The sequence below is a fragment of the Pleuronectes platessa genome, chromosome 20 (assembly GCF_947347685.1).
Source record: "Pleuronectes platessa chromosome 20, fPlePla1.1, whole genome shotgun sequence".
In the NCBI taxonomy this organism is placed as follows: domain Eukaryota; kingdom Metazoa; phylum Chordata; class Actinopteri; order Pleuronectiformes; family Pleuronectidae; genus Pleuronectes; species Pleuronectes platessa.
The window spans coordinates 11,523,305-11,547,825 of NC_070645.1; the positions used below are offsets into that span (position 1 = coordinate 11,523,305).

Here is a 24,521-nt window from a genome sequence, read left to right on the forward strand (position 1 = left end):
AAGCTGTTGACACAAAGAGAAAGACAAACATATTGAATTTCTCCTTTCCGGCCTTGACATTGAGTTTCCAATCAAGCAAAGATGTCCTGTTGTAGTGATTACCATTACTGGCCAGATGCCTGTGACTCAAATTGGCTTCAAAAACAAATGGCATTGTATTGCTAAGATTACAATAAATATTTTCGATTAAAATGTAGAACCAAACCTTAGGTAACATCAAAGACAAGGTAGCTTATAAAATCAAACCTAAAGAAAATATTAGGAAAATAAAATGTAAAGGGAAAACAAAAATCGATAAACATCAAAAAACTTGATGGACAGACCTCGCAGCGGAAAGGCTTGTATCCACAGGTATAGCTTTCTCCCCGGGCTAAACGAGGATGAGGCTGTCCTGTGCGGCAGTACGCACACGATCCACCGGACTCTGGATGTTTCTCCTTCATGTGAGCGTCCAGCGTCTGCTGGTACTTGTAGTGCCAGTTACACTTGGGACACTTCAGCGTCTTGCAGGAGTTGCGTGAATGCATCATCGTCATATGCCCTCCCAGTGACCGTGAAGATCCCAAGACTGTGTCACACTTTGGGCACTCCACCCCACTACCAGGTGATCCTTCACCTGGACCAGGGGTACCGGGCGTCCCTGGAGTTCCAGGCGTACTTGGATTTCCTGTGTGTTGATACAGAGGCCCTGGACTCTCATCATCTCTGCGCAACATCATCATGTCAAGGGGGTGGGAGGATGGCGATGATCCATCACGTGCTGCCAGGGTTTCACTGGTTGAATCGTTGCTGCTCTCCCGCTCTCTGGCAGCTGCCAGGGCAGTGGATAGGCGGCTCTTCTCCATCTCTAGCTTCTCATACACAGGCAGGGAGGAAGAGGAGGTTGAGGCAGGGCCTTTGCTGTCACTATTATACTTTAGCACACTGTTGGAAAGGGGGGAAATACTTTGGTTTAAGAGAGGGAAATCTTTGCTACTGGTGCTGTCGGCCCGCTGGCCTGTCATGGCCATGTTCATGGCCCGCTCCTCCTCCTCATCTGCCTCCATTTCTACTCCACCACCATTGGAGTAAGCATCCTCATCCTGCTCTGAGCTGTCTCCAACTACACCGGGCTCCCGCTTGATAAGCGAGTACTGGCTCAGGTCCGGCCCATTGGGTTGCAAAGTGCATGTGTCCCTAACGTGGCCTTTGAAGTCACTATCAGAGTTCCGACCTTCCAGGTTACCAGCAGTGGCAGCAGCAGCAGAACTCCCGCTGGAGGTTCTGTGGGCACCAGCCCCTCCCCCGAGGTTTGGGTTGGTCTCAGCCTTTGGCATGGTTTGGGTTCGGGGGATTTGGTCATTGGAGGAGCTGCTGGCACTGCCTTTCAGGAAGGCAAATCCTGCCTGAAGGGAATCTGCATTCTCCCCACTACTGTGGAAAGCATTCCACAATCCACGGAGCCCCGTGTCTGGCCCTAGGAAGTTGGCAGGTGTAGGAAAGTGGGGTAGCACAGAGTTGGGGGATTTTTTTGGTTCCAGAAAGCTTATAAGAGGTTCTTTGTCCTTGCCGATGCCCTGGATGATGGCAGAGACATGCTTGTTGCTCAGCAGTTTCTGCTCCTGATCATTCAGGGTCATACGGTGGTCATGGACAGCGTGTGTCACGAAGGAACGGCTGTAGCCAAAAGACAGCTTGCACAGGAAACACATCAGCACAGGCTTCCGCCGCCCATCAGCAACGCAGCCCTCAAACTTGGACAAGTCCACATTGTTAGGGACATCTTTGGACACACAGGAGTTTTTGGCTGCACCATCCGCTGTAAGATAGTCTTTGTCATTCTTGTGGCGGAGGTCATAGACACGGAAACTGTGCAACATGGGACCAGCGCCCACCAGCCCTCCAGCTGAGGTATTTGGGAAGGAGGGGTGGTCAGCCACTAGGGATTTAGGCCCCAGGGATGAGGCGATGTGGAAGGTGTTTATGATCTGGGGGTAGAAGGACATGGGTGCAGCGGGCTGCTCCAACCGCTCCCCCCCTGGGCTCAGGCCACTCTGGCCACTGCAGGCCTGGACACTGGGGAAGGTTTGGGGGGACAGCAGGCCCCTGAATTGGAGAGACCCAGAGAGTCCCCCCTGGTTGCCACACTGCTCTTTGGAGTCCTCCAGGATGAAGGCAGAGCCATCGGGCTGGTAGATGATATCACCACACAGATTCTCCACATCGCTATCCTCTTCCATTTCCACTTCACTGTTCATTTCCCCCATTTCTGCACCACCCACCTCATGCTCTCCTTCATCTTCACTCTCATCCCCTACCATCCCTTCAACTTCCTCACCCTCCTCGTGACCTCCGAGGGTAGGCAGACGGGCATTGGGGCAGTGGTGCTCCATGTATTTTTGTAAACTGGAGAAGGAATTAGAACATTCGTTGCAGGGGATCTCCTTTGCCGGTGCCACGGGAGATGTGGCTGGGGCAGAACAGTCCGAACCCAAAACTGCTCCTCCTCCTACTCCTGGTAAAGTCCCAGCAACACTCCCTTTGTTACTGGTAGTAAAGCTTTCTCTCCGACTCTGTTCAGTTAGAGGGTCGGTGGTTGCACTGACAGTGGTGGGGCTAGCAGTGGACAGCGGGGTCACCACAGGCTGTCCAAGGCCATTCTCCGGCTCTCTAACGGCGGCAGGTGATGATTGGTTGTTGTTGTTGGCGTTGTTGCTGTCACTGGTCTCCATGGCCATGAGGGAGTTGTCCTCGGCAGCAGCGTCCAACCTCTGGCCACCATGTTCCTGCTGCCGTGACGACACCATAGGGGGAGAGTCACAAGTTGCCATGACGACCACTACATAGGGATCTCATCTCATCCAGCCTAACAGGGACCTGAGTCGGGGGGAAACAGAAATAGAGAAAGGACGACAGATTTAGTTAATGTTGTTTAACATCATATATCTTAGGCTACATCTAAAACACCAATTACTTTATTGTCATTAATTCCAACTCACACATCGTTCATTCTCAGTTTCAATTACATTCATGGTCTCATTCAGATAAGATTGATTCTTAAAGCAGAGGGTGCTGATTTTAACACTGGAAGCAGCGATCATTGGTTATTTTAACCAGTCCAAAGAGCATATGTTTGTGTTTTCCTCAAGTATGAGTTATTATCCCACTGAGAGAATGTTTATCAGGGCCACATGATTTTGTTCCCCCTGCAGAATATCCACACAAATCAACTCCAGTAATTTGGCAGTGTCTTGAATGCTGTCGGGAACGATCGTGGCAAATGTTTTGGAAGACACTTCCTCCTTCAATACTAATCCAATCCACTCTGGATCGTACACACCAAACGCTCCTCAGTTGGAGGTTAGATGGAACAAAACACGACAGATGTCTACCTCTACATTGCTTACCACTGCAAATACAATAACCTAGCACCAGGAGAAAAGGTGGAGAACCAAACTGTTCCCAATTGAATATACGTCTTACACGTGACAGATTGAGATAGTTTGTAACAAACACATCCCCAAAAAATCCCATTCTTAAAAAAGAGGTTTGGTCTTCTATTGACCTTAGGAATCAGGGCTTGGACACAAGGGAAATAAGGTATAAATGAATGAAGCAGCTCCCATGGCAGCTGGCAATAGTTACGTTTATAGGAATAACCCAATTTTCTGTTAAACAGACTCTTCGATCGTCATACCACTGAAAGCTATTCTGATGGCAGATTTTTATCTTTTGTGTCCCAGGTATGCTCTGATATAAGATGATGATTTCAAGCTAGAACATACTGGCTCTGCATACCTTCAAAGGGACAGTTTTGACAAGAATAACGCAGATTAGTCCATCAAAAAACCACATAGGCAGAAAGGTTAGTGTCTGCCTTTAAGAGGAGAGTGGAGTTTGAGGAGTCCTCAATCACTGGCTAAATCGGTCTTGGCATGTTCTTACCAGTCAGGAGTATCTAATTAGGCAGCACCTATTAACCTATTAATGCCCCGAAGGTATGACTGTCTCTGTGCGGACGAAGGGAAGTAAGAGACTGAATATTGCCATTCTGCTAAGTGCACGACTGAGCTTGAACATGTGGAAATGCAGAATGCTGCCCGCTGGGGAAATATCGGAGGGGAGGATCTAACACAGGAATACATCGGGAAATTAAAGAATATTTCATCCATATGTTTTTCTTCATGCAGGAGTATAACAGGAAAGAGAGAGAGAGAGAGAGAGAGAGAGAGAGAGAGAGAGAGAGAGAGAGAGAGAGAGAGAGAGAACAAGCTTCCATGAGGAATGATGTTTGGAATACCAGTGAGATGTTATCAATCCTGGGCGGCCGCCCATCTCTCAACCCCTCACTACTCCAATCTCCTGGCTTTTCACAACAAGGCACAAATGGAAAGGCGCACACAAACACACTTGCGCGCAGAACGTAGAGCAGGAGTCTCCTAAACCCACAAACACAGGGCACCCCGAAATCATGTCATTTTGTAATCTCAGGCTTAATTTCTCATCATGAGAGCAAGTAGAAACAACCACATCTGGATATAAAGATAAAGAGACTAAAAGATTGAAAATGGAATCTTCATTACTACTCGGAGGATAACGCTTTCTTACTCAGCGAAACGCCACAAATGAAACCGAGTTGTGCGTGGCAGGGTCTCTCCACTTGATACAGTACCAGCGCCTTTCAGATGCTTGCGTGTAAATGAGCTGGCATTAAAAGAAAGCTTTAAAGAGCCATGTTAACCTTTAACCCAATCCACCTGCTGCTTAATTCTCTCTCTCTTTTCCTACACTCCCTCGCCATCACAACCAAGCTACAAAGCAATTAGAGGATTAATCCGCATCAATCCAGGGGCTAAACAAAGCCAGTGGGAGGGACAATAAAAGCGTGAGGTAGGAAATCAAATGTGTGTGAGTATGTTTGTGGGTGCATGTGTGTGTGTGCACGCGCTATAATCAGGTCTAATCTGACATATCCCGGAGATGATTCCATGGGGACTAGTGATAGATTAAAAGAGAGAAATTATGCTTCCCTCCCCCCACCCTCCTTTCCGTGTCTCACTCCGCTTCTGTGTCTCTATTTGCGAGATTAAAGAAAAATTCAGAAGGAGCAGAAAATGTATTTTTCTGCTTATCTGTGCAGCCTGTGTTTATCAATACAAAATAGTCATCTGAGCATAACTTTGGAAAGTTGGGGGTAAAACATTGATCTAGTTTAAACATTAGTAAAATATTCAACATTTCAAAAGTATTTAAATCAATGGTGTTTACTACTTGGAGTGTAAATTGTCTGTCAAAACTTATTCTTTCTTCTAGACAGGTATGTTAGTTAATATACTAACATACCTGTCTGCAAATGCAGTAAACACCACCTGACTGTTACACACATAGATACCTATAGGGCCTACACTTAAAACACGCAGACACCTATAGGGGCCCACGCTGCACACCTGTCTGCATGTTAAGTCACACTCGCAAAGACATTAATGGCAATTAGCTCTGCATTCTGAGCAGGCGAGGGGCGGAAGCAGGCTAAGCGTGCGTCACGCCATAAGAGCGCACGGCATAAACAGACACAGATTCTCCATAAACGTATATCTTCATCTTTAGCTGCACTGCTGTTATATGGCAGCAGAATAAAAGAAGATTAATTTGGCTGCGCGGGGGGGAGAAAAAAGAAGATAAAATAAAGGGCTCCACTCAAATTACCACTCTCTCAGTTCCTTTTCTTCCACCATAATTCATTCATTACGCTCTGCACCAAAACAACACGGCGGGACCTGCCCCTGCCGACGAAACATATACATTTAGTTTTTATTTTACCGCCGGCGTCCCTCTCACCGTGGCTTGCGTTAAACGTGATTGAGTGTAAAACTGTTCAGAAGCAGCGGGTTTTTAGAGCTAATGCGATGCATACGACAGGATTTACTACTTGTCAGTGGTGTCACTCGACTGCTTATTTCATTTGGGGAGCAACCCCTTTGAATTGTGGCTCGGACATAAAACACCGCACTTTATGAATTATGCATCTCCGAACACCTTAAGTATGGAATTATGTCTTATGGATAAGCCAACGTGTTAAGCACTTGGCACTGATATATCGCCCCTAATGCTAACAGGTTAGCAGCTGTTTACACGCGCGCCGCCTGCCAACGATAACGCAATAACGCGTCCATTAATTTGTTACCTCTGGTTCTTATTCAACCCAGTAATTCTGCTGCTACACCGACAGAACACTGGCACACAAAGTGGGTAACAACATGTGACCTGTGCTTAATGTTTCCCAAACTTCTTCGCATTTGCAACCCTGATCCATTCAGCATGTGTCAATTTAGCATGGCCGTCCGGAGGAGTATTACAATACGATGTCTGGTCTTGCAATCAAGTGGATTTTTTCCCTCGTCTGCCTTCCTGAGCTCGGAGGGAGCGAGATTGTTAGATTTGCGCAGATCTAAATAATAAACTTGTAATGAGCTCTGTGAAAGCTGATTACGTGACATTTTCGTCTCGAGAGTAAATGGGTGGAAAGATTATACGGCTTGCTTCTTTTTCATTTTGCTCCGTTCCCCGGGCTTCGCACCTTTCACAGCAGCGGTGCCCACTACTGCTTCTTTTAAGGCGGATCATGTTACCGCTCGCTCAGAAACCTCTCTCGCTCTCCCTCTCGCTCTCTGTGTCCCCCACTGGTTTCCTTTGCTCTGCTAACCAACCAGGCTACTTCCACCGGAGAGAGAGCGATAGATGGACGGATACATAAAGGGAGAGTGAGAAACTAAGAATAAAGCCCCGGTCTCTCCACACCGCGGAAACAGTTCCCCTTCTTGTAACAGAAGAACAAAAGAAATGGCCAGAGCCGCTCCCACCTCTGTTTTTTAATTAAGCATGTCCCCTTTGCTTTCACACGCATGCACATGCACACAGGCTCTCTCACTCTCTCTCACTCTCTCTCTTAGACACACACAAACACACACACAGACAGACACACACACACACACAAACACACACTAAGGTAATTAAAGTGGCAGATCAGATTCAGTGAGAGGCAAATAATAGCCCAGGAATGCCTGCTTTGGACACTGCAAGTTCTGATGGGAGAGAGAGGGGCTGAGAGACTCCTTGGCCTATTGTTTTTCTCCCCCCCTCCTCCTCTTCTCTTCCCTCAACTCTCTCTCTCTCTTCCATATCCCTCCATCTGCTTTTCCATAGCTCCCCCAGAGACAGAGAGGCAGTCAAAAGCAGGGGATTTCTCCGCTTTTTTCCCTTTTTTTTTTCTCGTCTTCCCACTTTTCCGCTCTCTCTCTCTCTCTCTCTCTCTGTCTGTCTGACTAGTAAAGCACGCAGGTAGAAGTTGTCGCATCCTACAAAAAGTCAGAACGTGGACAAATGTGTTGTGGGAAAACCACCACACAGGTTAAAACTACATTCGTCAGGCGCTCCATGTCTATGTTTTGAAGCCGGCTCACTCCAAACAAATGTGCTCGTGAGGCATAAAAAAGTGTCCACAGTGCAAGGGCTGTGGTGCTGAGCTCCCACGAATGTGAGTTAGTCCTCGTCCTGCTTTTGTCCTCCTGTCAAGACTATCGCACATTACCCAGAGTCGCAGCCTGTTAAATGCCAAACCTGTAATTGCAACGTCGCCACACTGTCGTCTTTGTTTACACGGGGAATCTGCTGAGTTCCAATTCGTCGTCGCTAACTGTCCGACATTTTAACGCAAGGGCAGACAGCGATGTTAATGCCGCTGTGAATATTTATAACATCTGTAAACACTGGAATTAGGCAGATCTGTGCTTTGGGACGTGGTCATCTTGAGTTCTGAGATGTTCCCTCACACACACGTGAGCGTATGTAATAAGCGGGGAAATTAAATCCAGGCTGAATCTTAAAGGTGACCCGTAAAGCCCGGCAAAGTCAAACAACAAAGTCAGAAGACAGGGCTATATGTCCACCCCTCGAGGTCTCCTCGAAGGTCATCCCTCTCTCTGCATGTGGCCCCTCAGTCTAACACCAAATCTTCTATCAAAATGTCACCAAGCGTTAGCCAAAGACAAAGGCGAAGGACGCTGTGAAAGCCCCTGCATCCATCTCCCACTGTCAGGGCCATGAATAGGCCTACTCTGGTCTAATTAGACCTGTTTATTTGTTGCCATGCAGAAACGGAGGGATGAGAAAAACAAAGTGGACGGAGGAGGAGGGAACTATCTCCCTCTTCACAATGCGAGCGGGCGATAGAGGAGCAAAGAGCGCTGATGCATGCGTGCACAGGCACATGCACAGAATTACAGAAGAGGGCCTAATGCGTTCGGTTTAAAGTCTTAAAAGAGAGGACAGGGAGGAAAATGGCAAAAAGGAGAAGGCAAGAGAGGATATGTGCATGATCAACTGTTTCTGTGTCTTCTGTACCTCACCATAAGTTTTCACGCAGCTCTTGTTTTGTCTTGCCCAGAGGTGTAATATTAGACTTTATATGGAGGAGATCTTCCACATGTCCCCACACCCTTTCCTGTCCGTCTGTCCTCTCCCTCGCGAGCACAGGCCTTCATTACCACAGAGACACCTTATCATTATTGCAAGGTGCAGCCCAGACACCTAAAGCAAGCGCCACTCCATTTAGCACAGGAATCTTGTTCGACAAATTACCGTCTCGGCAAAAAATGCCTTTTAGCGAATCAAAATCAAAATTACGCCTACATGAGCAATGATCTTGGTTTGCAGGGAGGGAGGCAGAAGAATGGAGGGATTTAGAGGAAGAGGGGGAACGAGGATAATGAGCAGAAATGGAATGGATGGAAGTGGCCTTTTTCTCCTCTCCTGGAGCAGGTATGCAGGTTCTATCCCTCAGGTTGATGACAAGTTAATTGGTCTCATTGGTTGCTCAGGTAACATTACACCCAACCGCCCCGAGGTCCATAGCTGATAGTCCATTGTTTGAAAAAATTATATATATCTCAGTAACATAGAGTATATAAGCAGCAAAATGTGAGATGAGAATGTAATGGGAAGCAAAGCTAGTCAAGCAAACACAAACAAACTTGTTGACCGCATGAGTGAATTGTGGACCCACAGGTCATGTTTGCCTTTTTCCCCCTCTCCGTCGGTGTCGTATCACTCCACTGATGAGTCCTGAAATCTGATTTAGGATCAGATTTCACCGTAGCCTAACTTCAACCAGGCTGATGGGGGAAAAAATCTCTCATGAGCTCCAGTCCACTGAAAAATATCCTATTAAGCATATACAGAGCACAAGTTACATCTATTTCCATTAAGCAGCTTTTCATTATGATTCTTTGGATGTGGGTCCAAAGTCAATACCAGTGTTTATCCGCTGCTTGTATGGCTTCATGGAGACAAAGTTTAATGGATTAAAGACAACTTTGACTGGATTTAACGTTTTTACAAATGGACTTTGTGCTTACACAGTCCAGTCTAAATATATTCACAAGTCTCACGCCTCTGAAGAGGCAATATTTCAAACTAAACTCAAACTGAAACATGAAAATAAACAGTCAGACACTGCCGGGTCGCAGTCACCACTTACTGCCCCTGCTAAAGATTTTTCCAGCATCAAAGGCAAAGCCAATCTACATAGCTAATGCCTCCAGTTTTTTTTTTTTCCTTCCTCCACTTCCTCGAACTCAAAACAGCAAAGACCAATGGGAGTGAAAAAAAAGGGGGATTTTTCTTTTGCCGGCAATCTGGAAACACTCTCTAGTTAATTAGGGTTGATTGGAAATGAACCGCACAAACAAAGGGCAGCCTATGCCCCGACTATTATGACCGTGCACACGTGCACAGGGGGGGGCGCGGGCGGTGGTGGCGGTGTACTATAACCACCTTTGAAGCACGCCCTGGTAAAAGCTCTAGTCTCCAGACTCTTCTCCTCTGTCTCTTTACCCCCCCCCCCCCCCCCCACCCACCCACCCACCCACTCGCCCTCCACCTCCACCTCCACCCTCAAGATTAAGGGAATGCACCGCCAAAAGAATGTGTGACGACCTCCAGCGCCACGGAGCAAAACTTCCAGCCCCTGACGCCACAAAAGGCAAGAAGGTAATTAAGTTTGAAAGAATAGAAGCACTGCCACAAACAATGCCGCAGTGTCCATGGGGAGGGATTGGAGGGGGGGGTGTATATGTGCGGCTATTTGTGTGTGTGTGTGTGTGTGTGGAGGGGGGGTGAAGCAGAAAAGCTATTAGCATTCAGTGGCCGGGTGAGAGAGAGAGGAAGGAGGGCAAAGGGGAACTGAGGATGGCATTCTCTCTCTCTCTGAGCTTCTGCCTGTCTTTCTCTATCGCAGCATGACACGTCTGTTCATTCTTTTTTTTTTTATTTATCTCTCTTTTTTATTCTCTCTCAATCGCCCTCACATCTGGTTTTGGACCCCCCCCCCCTTCCCCACCACCACCACCACCCTCCCTTTCTCATATCAGCCCCCCCACCCCCTCTTGCTACACTGCAACAGTTCCTCCAGTGCTCTATTTGGCCCCTTTGCTGTTTCCTTGTTGTTGCTCCCCATGTGAGGGTTGCCCTCCTACACACCACACACACTCCAACGAACAAAGTCACACACACACACATTCACACACACACACTTTTTTTTTTTTTTTCTGCTTCATCTCTTTGTTCATTGTTTTTCCAAATTTGGTTCTGCCTATGCTTAACGTTATACCTTACTACGGCGATGCACACACGGTATACTTGGTTACCACTTTAGAGCGCTAAGAGCTAACTGCATTACCACCCTACGCACTCAACTTCACACACACACACACACACACACACACACACACACTTGCGGCACACAAACACAAAACATACACTGGGAGCTTTCATCTTTTTTTTTGCCACATCTCCAGCAAAGCAGTTTAACTCAATTAGCAAAGAATGTAATTTTATTTACAGACTCCCAAGTAACTCTCATAACACACGCACACACAAACACACACACACACACGCACACACAGACATAGACTCATACAGTATAAGCAAACTGTCCCTCTCCCACGTGGTTGGAGCTAAGAAAGAAGTATTCATTGCTCATGCATGTGTGTCAGTCAGCCTGTGTGTGTCTGTGAGTGTGTGTGTGTGTGTGCGTGTGTGCGCATGTGTGTTCGGACAGTGGAAAGATCATGAGACACATTTACGTCAGATGAGTGAATCAGACAAACCACCGCTAATTTCAAAGAGGGATTCTTTTGAAGGAAGGAGGGTGAGAACGGGTGGTGAAAAGTCGGAGAGAGGTCGACCGACAGCGACGACAATAGGTTGTGAGAGCAAGTAAATTAAAATTCAACTTTGCGTGTTTGTGCACATTTGCCAATCTCCTGTCGGTCCCTTTTTTCTGCCCAGTTGGGGAGAGCGAGTCACCAACTAATTGTGGTTTTGCGGTGTTATGTGTTTAGTAATCTGCCTCTCTTTGTCTCTGCATCTCACCGGAGACGTGGATTAGTGCTAAAATGATGACTGCTTAATCCTTGATTTGCCTGCGCTAAATAAATATTAATCTAGCCGGCGCATCATGCTCTTGTAAGGTACAACATACACAATATGAAAGGGCTTAGCTGTTACATAAATCACAACCTTATCTGTCGGATGGGGCCAAAAGCATGGGACCGTGCACACACACACACACACACACACACACACACACACACACACACACACACACACACACACACACAACCGAATAACCGCAATACTATAAGCCCCTTTCACACAGCCTGTTAAAACGGGAATGTCGTGCCTTTTATACCACACTGTACAAAAGGTACAAAGGTAGTGGCTTGGTTAGGGCTAGGATTCCTTGCTGATTTGAAAACTCTAAAATGTATGTTTTCACTATGGAGTGTGCAGATGCCCACCATCATAGACCAGTCCAGGAAAACGACATGACAAATATCTCTGGCTTGTGTTGATTCAGACCCCTCGATATCTCTCACTCTGCCTCTCAGCAGGTTTGTTTGGCAAAAAAATCTGCTGGGGAAGTGAAAAATGAAAGCTACCATTGCTGGACTCTCTCCTTCACCCTCTCTCTCCCCCCTCTCACACACACACACACACACACACACACACACACACACACACACACTTAAATTGACAAGGCCGTGGTAGTGCAGCGCAGAAGAGGTTAAGCAAACACTGTCCACGTCAGTCAAGGATAGCACACACTCAACAGACAGACACAGGGAGCAGTCTCTGACGCAGACGTTTCACATCCACCTGGCAAATATAAACGGCTGGTTATGCTGTATCAACCACATCCAGCCTCGGATCCTTTGCTTATTTTATGTTAAGATAACACTGCTGCTTGTGAAACAACTTGTACGTGTGACTTATTTTAAGACTCCCAAAAAAACTAAACAGCAACGATAGAGCCCTAAAATACTTTTCCCGGTCACGGGCTCAGCGGCCTGAAATTATTAACATGAAGCACTTTTCCAGCGCTTGAAATCAGTTTTGCAAGAGCAGTTAAGTCCCGCTGATATTTGGGAACCTAATATGAGGCATTGCAAACTAATGTAGCAACTCCCGCTACGTGCTGCCAAAAGTTCATTCCTTTTTAGGAGAGGGGGGAAAAAATGTCACAAATGCTGCCCTATTTGGTGAAAGACGCCTATCAGTATCAGTTGACCGAAAAACAGGCCCGTGGCGCAGCGAGGGGATAGTGCTTTTCAAAGTGGAGAGTCGATGCCTCGTTTCACAGCAGCGTCTTCAAATGCTTATTATTGCTGTAACGTGGTCTGAACAAGTAGGGACATCGTGTCTCTCAATTGTGTCAATGTCAGCTTTGCGTAACCTGTTCTTAGAAGAGAGGAGAAGAGAAGAGAAGAGAAGAGAGGAGAAGAGAAGAGAAGAGAAGAGAAGAGAAGAGAAGAGAGGAGAAGAGAACATCTGCTTTTACAGTGAGTCAAGTCAGAGAAGACAGAGACACCTTGTTAATCGCGAAGACGTTTCTCGGACATGGCGAGCGGAGCCTTCCCGTTCTTTTTCCAGGGGTAACAATAAAGTTTAAAGTTCAAACCCCAACTGTTTTCTAAAGACAGTACTCAGCGCGACCCCAGCCCTGTCATTATCTTCATAAACATAATCATAGGGCAGGTATCCTGACTGACGCCACAAGCTATGTGCCTCTCGCTTAAACATCTCCCGAGCACTTCTGTGACACGCCACAAACAGGCCATTAATGTCTCGAGCGTTTTCGAGGGGTGGGGGGGGGAATGTGCGGGGCCTTGCGTAACAAAAAGTGCGGATAAAAACACACATTTCGGGAAACACTTGTTTACAGAGATGGGAGGGCATGAGAGTTTTGTGGAGAAAAAATAAACCATACGAAAACACAAATGCACACATACCTTTTGGGGGCTTTTTTTCCCGAGAGCTCGAACACTCGTGACAGGTCTAATTTCTGGACCCAGGGAATTACTAATTAACTTAAGCTTTTGGCTCTCTATTTAATTAGAGAGGTCTCCAAATGAACTTTAGACCAAAGCCATTTGCTTTTCAAACAAACCCCCTATTCTGACAGCTGTTGTGAGTTTGCCCTCTTCTCACAAAAACCACAAGGAAAGCACAGTTGTTATTTATGCCATCATAGGCTCTTTTCTGGTTACCGTGGGAGGGAAGGGGGAGACCCAAAAAAAAAGAAAAGAGAGAATGGCGGCAGGGCTGTGGGGGGAGAGGGAGAAGAAAAAAACGAGCAATGGAGTTGAAAAGTGTACATTTTAATTGGATTTCACTACAAACAAACAACTGTCAGATGTAATTAGTGTGGTTTTAGATTAGCGCCACAATATTCCTTTATCGAAAAAGGGGAAAAGAAAGACATGTCACGGAAATCCGGGGCCAGGCAGGCTGCTGAGAGGGAACCGGGATGAAATGGAACCATTACTCTAAGAAATAACCACTATGATTTTTAAATAAACGACAAACCATACTGAAATCGAAAGTGTAGCATAGAAAACTGATCCCAAAAATTTAAATTCAAGCTTCTTTCCGTCTGTGTGTGTGTGTGTGTGTGTTTGTTACAATGCATTTAATGTGGCAACCGAGGGACCATGGGGGGGTCAGTGACGAGGCAGCTGAAGACCAGAGTCAGCAGTATCTCTCACACACACACACACACGCACACACTGTTTCTGCTTACCGTGAAGCAAAGTCACGCTCAAAAAGACATATGTATATTTCTCTTTAATTATGTGTAATATATAGCCGGGAAAGGGCAAAGCAAATGCACTGTGGTCTATTTTAATAAAAACCTGGTATGAGGGCGAGTGTCTCTCCAATAAGCCACAAAGGCCAGTGAACCATCCATCACCACGTCGTGACACTTGTTTAAGCACTGCGTTAAGGCAGAGCTCCGTTCCTCCGCCATACTTTGCTTTTTTAACAATTCCCTCTATAGCCTCCCTATATCGGCTCATCTCAGCGGGGATGAAACACGGCAGAAACTCCCCTTCTTTATTTAGTCTAGGGGCAGGGAGCTGATACATCAGCGAAAAACCACTGACAAAACCAGCCCTGTTAATACCTACAATTTCATATACAAGAACATTCCTGCGCCTGCTCTGCTCTTCTTCTTCACTGTCACGGGAGAAGAAGAAAAAAAAAGCAGTCTTATTTTCGTTTTTTCTTCTTTTAAAAGCAAATAATTAAAGATTATTCCACGACTGGTGCCAGGCCAGAAGAAAAAAAAAGAGGCAGGGTTTGAGAGGGATAGTGTTGGCTGGAGTCTCCTCAGGGGAGTTGAGGGAACACATACTTTTCTTTTTGACTATATTAGATCAGACTGGGAACTACGTCGGAAAAATAGGGAGGGATATGTATATGTCACCTGCAACTATAGTAATATCTATATTTCTGTTTGAGACACATCCTGTCCATTAGGTCAAATGAATATAGTTCATAAAAATAATAATAATAATAAAAATAATATAAAAAAACAATTGAGAAGGTCTCCGTGCAACTGGAGTTAAATTCTTTGGTAAATTCGTCTCATCTCTCATTACACTGTTTGTTTATGCCCACAACTCATGCATAATTAATTATCCACTTATTCCCTAACGAACCCTGCCAATGGCCTTGATATCCACATGCTATTGCCTTCAGGAATACCACACGCCAATCATGTCGCACACATGCGATATGCATGCATACAGAGGCGCTCGCAGACGTCCACACACATACAGAATAATGAGAATGAGCCGGGGAGTAGAGGTAAAGGTGATCGGACGCAGACGGAACATTTTATTCGATCATTTCTGCACATACACAGAATCAATCTATTATTTCTCAATTTTTTTTCCTAGAGCTCTCTCTATGGGCATATGTCCTATGACTGGGTTCTCAGCCTTTTCAATCCCCGCCTTTGTCTTTGGCCAACAAGGGAGAGAATGCATCATTTGTCATGAGACGTCTCGTGCTATTGTGGTGTATCTTTTCTCAAACCTGGAGAATCTTAGTCATTCATTAACTCACCCCTCCCCCTTGTTTAGCCTGAGCTCATCTTTTTTTAACTTCTGTTTGCATCAGGTAGCCGGGCAGTTGTTGTTTTTTTTGCTGCTTTTTGTTTTTAGCCTCACCAGCTTTTACAACTATGAAAATACCTCTGAGAGCAATCGATAAAATGTGGCATATAACCTTTGGTAAGGGCTGTTTTTTCTTTCCTGCTACTTGGTAAGTACAAGAGGGACAAACCTTTTCCTGAGACAGAAGGCTGCTGAATTCTTTGTTGAATATGTAAGATGAGGACTTTGAGGCAATCGCACGGAGCTGCCGGGCCGAGCACGGTGTCCTTCACAGGGAGTGAATCGAGGAGTACAGAGGACAAACAAATGTCACAGTCTGAAAGGTAACCGAAGCGTCGAGTCTAAACTGATTCGCGGGGGGGTGAAATGAGCAGTGGCGGAAATGTACAGTAATGAAGCAAAGGTGCAGAGATATCAGCGAGGAGGAGGAGGAGGAGGAGGAGGGTGAGCGTTGCATTCAAATTCCCCTACCGCTGCTCACTATTAACTCCCCTGTCTGCCATGTCTGTCAAAAGGAAAAAACAACATCCACAGACGTGGCATCCGTGAGACAGTCTGAGCGAAATAGAGAGGGCCTCGGGTTTTTGTTTAATCTGACCTGAACCTGGGAATCTCAGCCGACCCCAGAACCAACAGGACCTGGGATCAAACAGACAGAGTCCCCTAACACACGGCCCGACTGTTCTTTCCCCACCCGACAGAAACCCCCCCGCCCTTTCCCTCCATTTCCACTTTGAAATTGAAAAGAATAAACATATTATTCTAAATGAAATACCCTGACCCGTGTTTTTTTTTTTTTTTCCTTCTTCTGCGGCTAATATCCTGTATGAGGCGGCTGATGCAAAATAGGCACGAGAGCCTGAGAACGGGACAGAGCACAGAGGGAAGAGAAAAATCCCCCTCTTTTCTATTTTCCCTTAAGAGACCGATGAAGGCCTGGCAAGATGAGAGAGAGAGAGAGAGAGAGAGAAAGAGACAGACATAGACATGAGAGAGAGAAAGAGAGAGAGAGAGAGAGAGAGAGTGAGGGGGTAACGCAATCCTAACTGGCGCTGGACCAACAGCAACAAAAACATTTAGATAACCAAGCTCAATAATGAATGATTTCAATGAGGACAAAAATTACATTTCCTACAGATAACATGCCCCCTTCCCATAACAGAGCCAAAAGAGCCTCAAAAACCACGTCATGCTCCTCAGTGGAGCGCTGGAGCATTATGCTGGGGGAGACTTGTAGTAATTATATTAGGATCCTTTTACCCCACCAGAGACAGCGCTTTACTGGTTGTTAGAAGATAGAGTAGGCAGACCGAGGAGAAATATAGACCCGGCTATGACAACTCGACTAGCGCCACTGGAAAAGCAACAAATCACTCCTCAACTGACTTGGCCTGAGCTACAGCACTACCGGCGGCGCGGCTCAAACGATTACCGATCCGCAATACCCACTACAAGGGCCACTCAAAAAATGTGTCCACATAAACATGGCCGGGGATCGCTGCAGTGCACTTGATCCTCACAGGTGGCGCCGGGTCACGGCAACAATGCCGTCCCCACCTTTCCTATCCACTGAGCACTCACTTCCTTTCACGCCAAAGTCTGTCAAGTTTGCTTGAGAGGGGAAGAGGCAAGAAAAGAGGAGATATGGCGTGGAAAAGGAGGCAGAGAAAGAGAGAGGAGTCTTTGTCCTCCTGCACTCAGCTCCGGCGTGTTTCCTCCTCGGCCCTGGCCCGGCATTAGCATATGAAAGGGAAGGGAAGGCGTGCAAAAGGTCAAAGAAAGAGGATCCTGTCCAATGAGAGACAACAAAAACAGGCCACAGCAGCCTTTGTGGCGTTCATGTTCTCCACCACCCAACCTCACGTCCCTCCCTCAACCCGGGATCATTTCCATACACCAGATGCAATAGCAATAATGACGGTTGATCATAAATTACGCACAAAGTCGATTTGGGTCATATGGAAGTCACAGCGGCGATTTTAAGCTGCGTCACCACCCGCGTGCCCCCGCCTATGACTACCACAGCCCGCACACGCACAAACACACACACATACACACCCAGGCATTCACATAAAACACACCTGCCTCGCAGTTCCACATTCCCCTCTACCCAGACGATATCCGACCAAATCCTGGGTAAACATCTCAATAAAGGAAAATGTAAGAACAGTGTAGTTTGATTTGATCCACGAAAGCCGCTCCCTTCCTTCCATGTAAAAGCTACCTGAGCCACATCCATCCACGACATAATTGCACACTCCAGCGCTTTAGGGATGCAGTTTAGTATATACATGGAGGCTTAGGAAGCCCGGAGTTTACCGCGGTTACTCTATTATCATACATATTGCCTCACATGACACCTTCCATCTGCTGGCACCAGAACAAACAGCGAGAAACACGGGGGCCCTGCCGTTTCCGGGGCTGCTCTCCGAAAAACACAGTCCCTCTCCGGCAGCCACAGCGGCCGGAGACAGAGGGGAGAGATGGAGAGGGAGGGAGGCAGAATAGAAAAAAAAAGAAGAGGGGTGAAGCATTTCATCTCTCTTTCATCTCTGTCACCCAGTCAAGCGTTCAATGCCCCATTCAGCGCCTGCCCAGCATTATGCAAAATAATGCTAATCCCCTTCCCCGTGCTTTCACACTTGTATAAACCGCCATTCCTGCCACTGAAAAGCAATTATATCAGTTTACGTTCCTGTCAAAAAACAGGATTAGCATGCAAGTACTAGTAGCACCAACTAGGCCCAATGTCTATCCACCTTTGGCTAGCGGGAGGCACACAACATCTAATAGATCCCCCCCCCCCCCAGACAAAAAGAAGTCCTACTGCTTGGTCGGGGGTAACTCTAAAGATGTGTTGAAATTACATAATTTTGGGACGGATTGAAAAGGGCTGGCGCTTTTCAAAGGCGGAACTCCTTGTCCCTGTTGTTCAGGCCCGGGCTTTTCATTGCCAGAGTCCCGGTCATGTACAATAATCAAAAACAAATTCAGCCATGTCGCTACACAGGGGCCATACCCGCCTCGCAGTCCCAGTCTTGCTTCACAGGCAGCAGTGTGGTGCACATGTGACACACACACACTGAGACACGACACGAAACTGAACCCTCGCCCTCCCCTCTGACATGTTGCCGCCACATGCGCATGACCTTGCCGGTGCAGGTGTGCACATGCAAACGCACGCCGAGACGGACGAGGAAAGACGGCAGGGTGTTTTTGAATATGCAAATGCTTGTCGAAGCAGAACGTGTGTTTATAGGAGTTGGGTTCAGGAAAGTCAGGCCTCTCTCTCTCTCTCTCTCTCGCGCTCTCTCGCTCTCTGCCCCCTCTCTTGTTTTGGGGGCACGGGGACACACACCCATCTTGACTGACAACAGATCAGGGGACATTAGTCAGCACAATTAGCCAAGTCGTCATGGCGACTAATGAAATTTGGCAAAGCGGCCGGACCGCGACTTAAATGAGCTAGCTGGTTATGTGCTCGCACGGGGGGTGGACTGGCTGGCTGGCTGGCTGGCTGGTTGCCTTACACACACCCATTATTCTCTTTTCTGCCGTGGCGGTACAATAGAGTCACTTGTATCTCAGCCGATACCCACCGGCGGTACAAGCTCTCCGCCTGACAATTTGCATATGTTAATATAATTAAGTGCTAATTACACTAAAACTCGCATATTCACAAGCTCCCACCCCGGGAGCTGCGGAGGGGCTTGATCTTGTTCCAAGTCTTTAACCCTCCTCCGCCTCTCGCACAGTGTGTGTGTGATGGAGAGAAAGTGTGTGTTAGCGGTGGTGCCCCAGGGCTGACACAGGAAGCCCCCCCTCTTTGAGACATAATGCCGAGCTGCTGTGGACTTCTTAGCTTCTCCCCCTACAGGCCTCCCTGAGCCAGAAGACCCTGACACTACTACTACTACTACTGCTGGCTGTCACCCCTCGCTCTGTCTCGCAGACACCACACACACACACACACACACACTTCATAACCAAGAGAATATCGAACCTTGATCTCCTGAAAATCCAGCTGTTAGGTAGCGCTTTGCATCAAAAAAACGACATGCTTCGAACGGTTGCATAATACATGTTGCATAAAGCACCATCTATGAAAAATCTTGAGAAGAAGTGCGAAGGAGAAAGACAACCTGGTCCGTCAGAGTCAAACACAAACGATGGCTGGGATGTATCTACACATGGCACAGCTTGGACTCGTCAAAATGAAGAATTTAGGATTTTACTTTGTCAATTTAACCAGCGTATTCGTATGAGGAAAAAAATAAACGCTGGATATTAGCTTTAATATTGAATCTCCTTAAATCCTGTGACCGGAATGATAGCAGTTATTTTTGAGCCGCAAATAAGAGACAAAAAAAAGATCTACACGGTTCCCCCCAGTGAGTATGCGTGTATGGATGTGAGAGTGTGTGTAGGCCTGCCGTTTTAATAATGGAGGACAGGCGGTTGTGCTTTTCACATTGTAATGGCCGTGAATCAGGGAGGAAGCCAAGCGGTCGTGCTACAATTACAGATCTTTTGTGCCTCTTCCTCTGTCTCTCTCTCCCTCTGTCGTCTTGTTTTCACTCGCTGACACTGTCCCTATCAAGAGCATGTTAAAACAGTCTACTCAGTTCTGCTGCACGGGCTGAATGGGGAGTGAAAAAATTGGTGGCTGACTGGCGAGGGTGGGGGGGGGGGGGGGTTCACACCGTGCTGCTGCTGGACACGCATACGCACACACGCATACGCACACACACGCACCAGATGGTACAGGAAGGAGGATTAAATAAACACACATGCACACAGACACACACACCTACTGGCAGACAGACGCCCGCGCGTGTGTGCGCAATGTCCCTTAATGAAGGTCTATGGGGAGTCAAAGGGTCCAAGCTCATTTAGTTGACTTTCAATGAGATGCAGCATTATGACTATGGTAATACGCTCCCCAATAATCATACACAGGTCATTGTGTCAGAGTGATTCATTTCTATAACACACATACGCCAGATGTTATTGCGCCTGAGAGTAAATCTCCTCGGTGGACGTCAAACGGGCTTCTATGCAGAAAAGGCAGAAAAGCGGAGGAGAAAAAGGAGGAAGGGAAAAAATTATATTGTTATAGCAGTCCAGCGTGCGGTAAGCTACACTGTTCGCTCGAGCATGACGGCTGGTAATGCAGGTTTGGATGTAGCTCGGGATGAGTGTGTGTGTCTTTGAGGAAGGGGAGGAGGGGGGCTCCTGTTCTCTAATACCTGCTACTCGGATTACCACAGCGTCTTAAGTATTCAACCGGACTCATATTTTCCCTTTCTGCCTTTTTAGCCAAATTGGCTGTCTTTACACTGTAAGGCAGCGATATAGCCCTCCTTACCGAGGGCCTATGGGGGGGGATCCACGAGGAAGAACATTAAAATGCAGCGATAGCCTTGTTGCAAAGCTCCTCTCTATTTCTTTCTGTCTCCCTCTCTCTTTCTGCAGCAAAGGCTTCTAAATCATCCAGCCTCCTCTATTAGACGGGAGACTTATTGAGGTAGAAACCATAAAAAATGAAGAAGGGAAATTTAATCCTTGAAATATTGATTTGCACATTAATATCAGATAGGCAGAGGGCAATCTAGCCGGGTGGAAATGACACATTGTCGACCCCTAGGAGAGGCCCGAGCCAATCTTCTGGCTGCATGTGTCTTGGGCCCAGGAGTTATAGGACAGACTCAGCCCCTGTCTCCCTCTCTCTCTCTCTCTCTCTCTCTTTCTCCCTCTCTCCCTCTCCCAACCTCTCCTCCTCCCAGTAGTGTCTCATCCCTCTCATAACCCCCCCACCACACTCACACCCCCCCCCCCTCCATCCGCACCCTTAATGAAGGCTGCAATGCTGAAAATGCATTAGCTTTTAATAATCAAGAGGCATTTTCAAGCCAACAGCTATTGTCCTCCCAGGGCTATCTCGCCCATCTCTCACACTATATATGTTTTTTTTATTCCTCCCCTCGACCGCCACGGATGGAAATTAATGTTGCAAGCTGCTTAACTAACATGCAGATACACACACACACACACACACACACACACACACACAGCCTTTGAAAGAGCTAAAGACACAAAGCGAGTAGAAAAACAAAAACAAGAGGGGCCTGGGCTTCTGCAAACGTAAACCTCAAAAAAATTCCCTCATTTGCAGAGTGAGACAATACCATCATTAACTGATGAAATAGACTGCAAATACAACGGATCATCTCCTCTCATTATTTCACATTTTTGATTTTTTTTTTTAATAATTCCATTTTTTTATTATAATTATTATTAGGCCTCAGCTGTATTTTTGAAATGAAATGAAGGAATCTATGCAAATGCAATTAAAATCCTCGGACCAGAGATGAGATCCATGCAGTCCAAAAATACACCAGTTTGTGAAACTATAAAAATTATCTGATTTAATCTAACATTTAATTTGCTGAAAAATAAAAGTGTTCCCATATTTAATTTAGGAAATTTGAAATTTGAAACAGCAATCTAACGTGTTCTTGCAAAACAACAATAATAAAAACAAAAACAATAAGATATGTATTCTCATTATTATTCGAATAAAAACCAATCATGTTATTAAAGGTGTTATTGTCATTGCTCGGTGATATAATACAGAAAATCCCGTTTTTTGGATTAAAAAATAAATGTGCATTCTGTGTCATATTTAAAAAACGTGTACGCATTCCATAATCCACAAAGATTTAAAAGGGGGACTCATTGGGGGGGAAAGGCTGCTTTAAAAGCGTCTTTTCTCGCTGGTAAACACGCTCCGAAATCCACGTAAAAAGCCCGAGAGCCGCGTACAAATGGAGACAGTCCTATAAAAAGCTCGATCCTATATTGGCGCACCGTTCATCGGGAGCGTATAGTGTCCCTCCAGGCACACACACTCACTATACACAGCCTGTCCCCGAGCTGGAGACAGACTGGCCCCTTGGCCCTGATGTTTTTTTTTCCTCCCGTGCGATCGATGTCCCCCCCCCCACCCCCTGTCACTGTCGCGTCCCAATCCGAGCCAAGTCTACCTTCCGCACACAAAAAAACAAAACAAAAAACACAGCCACAATACAGTGCGTAAAAAACCCCACCGGAGAGCCCCCGTGTCTGCGCTCCGGTTCCTCTAAATGACCCAAAACAAGAGCCACCGGCCACTTAGAGGAGATGTGTCAACCACAGATCTCTGGGATTTAAGAAACATTTTATACCAGGGAATTAGAACCCGGTGAGCCGACGCTCGGATGCATGGGGGACCGAGGATGGAAATGGAAGTTGTAGACTATGTGGATGGAAGGGATTTCAAAACACCAGTGAAATGATGAAATGATGAAAGTGTGAGTTTTGTTTTTAGACACACTCTGGTGTTTCAGATGCCGGTGCAGAGGATGAAACAGGGGGGGAAGTAACTCAGGGAGTTGTGTGGCTCTACAGGGACTCGCCATGCTATCGGTAGCCCAGCGATCGCTCTCCCTTCCGGACGACGCAGCCACCCACGCCTCGGTAAAAGTGCGACTACTTTCTTTCTAAATGAGCGCAGCAGGTAAAGACGTGTGGGACCGGGGATCGGCGAGTGTCTGTTTCTCTTTTGGAGGCGATCCTCTAATAAAACGTGGTAAAAAGAGAGTGGTTTTGAAAAGATAGAAGGCGAAGGATCCCAGGCGGAAGGGAAGGGGGGATCGTGGCGGAGGACTGATCGTGTCACTTTGGACCGTGAATGCCTGGAAGGTGCGCGAAACCACATGGGTTAAAAACACAGGCTCGGATCGCTGCGGTGCGTCCATAAGATCGCTTCGAAATCAATGGTGTGGCGGTTGCGGGGGTCTGGCACGGGGGGCGGACGTCCAGCCCCGAGCCCCGAGCGTGGAAGCTCGGAAGCGGACATGTCCGAGGGATCGGGCACTTGCGAAAGAGAGACCATATCCGCACCGCAAAGCCACCAAACGGGGGGAGGAAACGCTCCTCGCCTCGGTGGGTCTACCGGGAGCGATCGGGTGCGAGGCGGCTCGACCTCAGTGCCAGCGGTGGAAAGTTCACCGGGAAGCGGCGGGTCTTGACGTGGGATCCCGCGGACAGTGCGCGTGAGGGAGAACGCCTCCGATCCTGTCAGAGCCCCCTTGTTTTACCGAAGCGCCGGAGTTGCACTCCAACATCACGATATCCGCCTTTATTCTGGGACTAAAAGCGGCCAGCACCTGTTATCCGAGCAGCCCCGGTGTCGGGAGATCCACGGGGCGGGATAGACAATCGATACCCGAGCCCCCTGAATTTAACACACACAGCCCAAAGTCACTCAATAAAAGTTAAAGGAAAAGGAACGGGAAAAAAAACTTACTTTCTTCCCCCCTCTCTCTCTCTCTCCAAAGCCGTCACCTCCGCTTCTCGTCTCTGCTCTCGGGGTTTTACAAAACAGTCACATCCAGCGGCTTTCGTGATCGGGCAATCAAAAACGTGGAAGAAAACAGGTAAAATTACAATAATCCTCCAACTTTGTATTGGGAAGAGGGGGTAAAAACCACAGATGTCAAGCGGTCTCAGAGCTATCCCTTATTTTGGTTTGGATCCGGCGGCGGCGGAGCGACGTGTCGACCGGCTGCCTCGCAGTTTCTCTTGTGGACGAGGGGTCGGGGAAACGGAGGAAAGGAAATGAAAATCCGATATGTCTTTATTCTGCTAATTATTATCGTTTTAGCCCCTGTTTAAAAAAAATGGCTGATTAAGTTGAGTGCGCATGTCTTTGTGTGTCTATTTCCCGATATGCACTCTGGGAATGGGTAGAGAGACACAGAGAGAGAGAGAGGGCGAATAGGAGAGAGAGAGAGAGAGGGAGGGAGCAAAAGAGAGACGGAGAGGGAGGGAGAGATAGAGAGAGAGAGGGGGAGAGAGAGAGAGCGAGGAGAGAAGTGTAATTAGTGAGTTGATCAACAGTCTCCACATTGCAAATGACGCGCACACGCAGGCCTGGCGGAGGCATGGGTCCGTGCGCGCAGCGGAGAGAGACCTTTT

The 24,521-nt window shown here is 47.1% G+C and overlaps 1 protein-coding gene across 1 annotated transcript in view; it reads right to left on the reverse strand.

Annotated features, from left to right (window-relative positions):
* The window catches only part of zfhx4 (zinc finger homeobox 4), an 82,046-nt gene extending 57,754 nt beyond the window's left edge, over nucleotides 1-24,292 (reverse strand). Inside the window, exons 1-2 of the mRNA XM_053413061.1 lie at nucleotides 23,851-24,292; nucleotides 324-2,856 (exon numbers count right to left, since the gene is read on the reverse strand). Of these exons, the coding sequence (XP_053269036.1) occupies nucleotides 324-2,810 (2,487 nt within the window). The 5' untranslated portion in view covers nucleotides 2,811-2,856; nucleotides 23,851-24,292. The remainder of the gene's footprint in view (nucleotides 1-323; nucleotides 2,857-23,850) is intronic.
* Nucleotides 24,293-24,521: the final 229 nt, after the last annotated feature.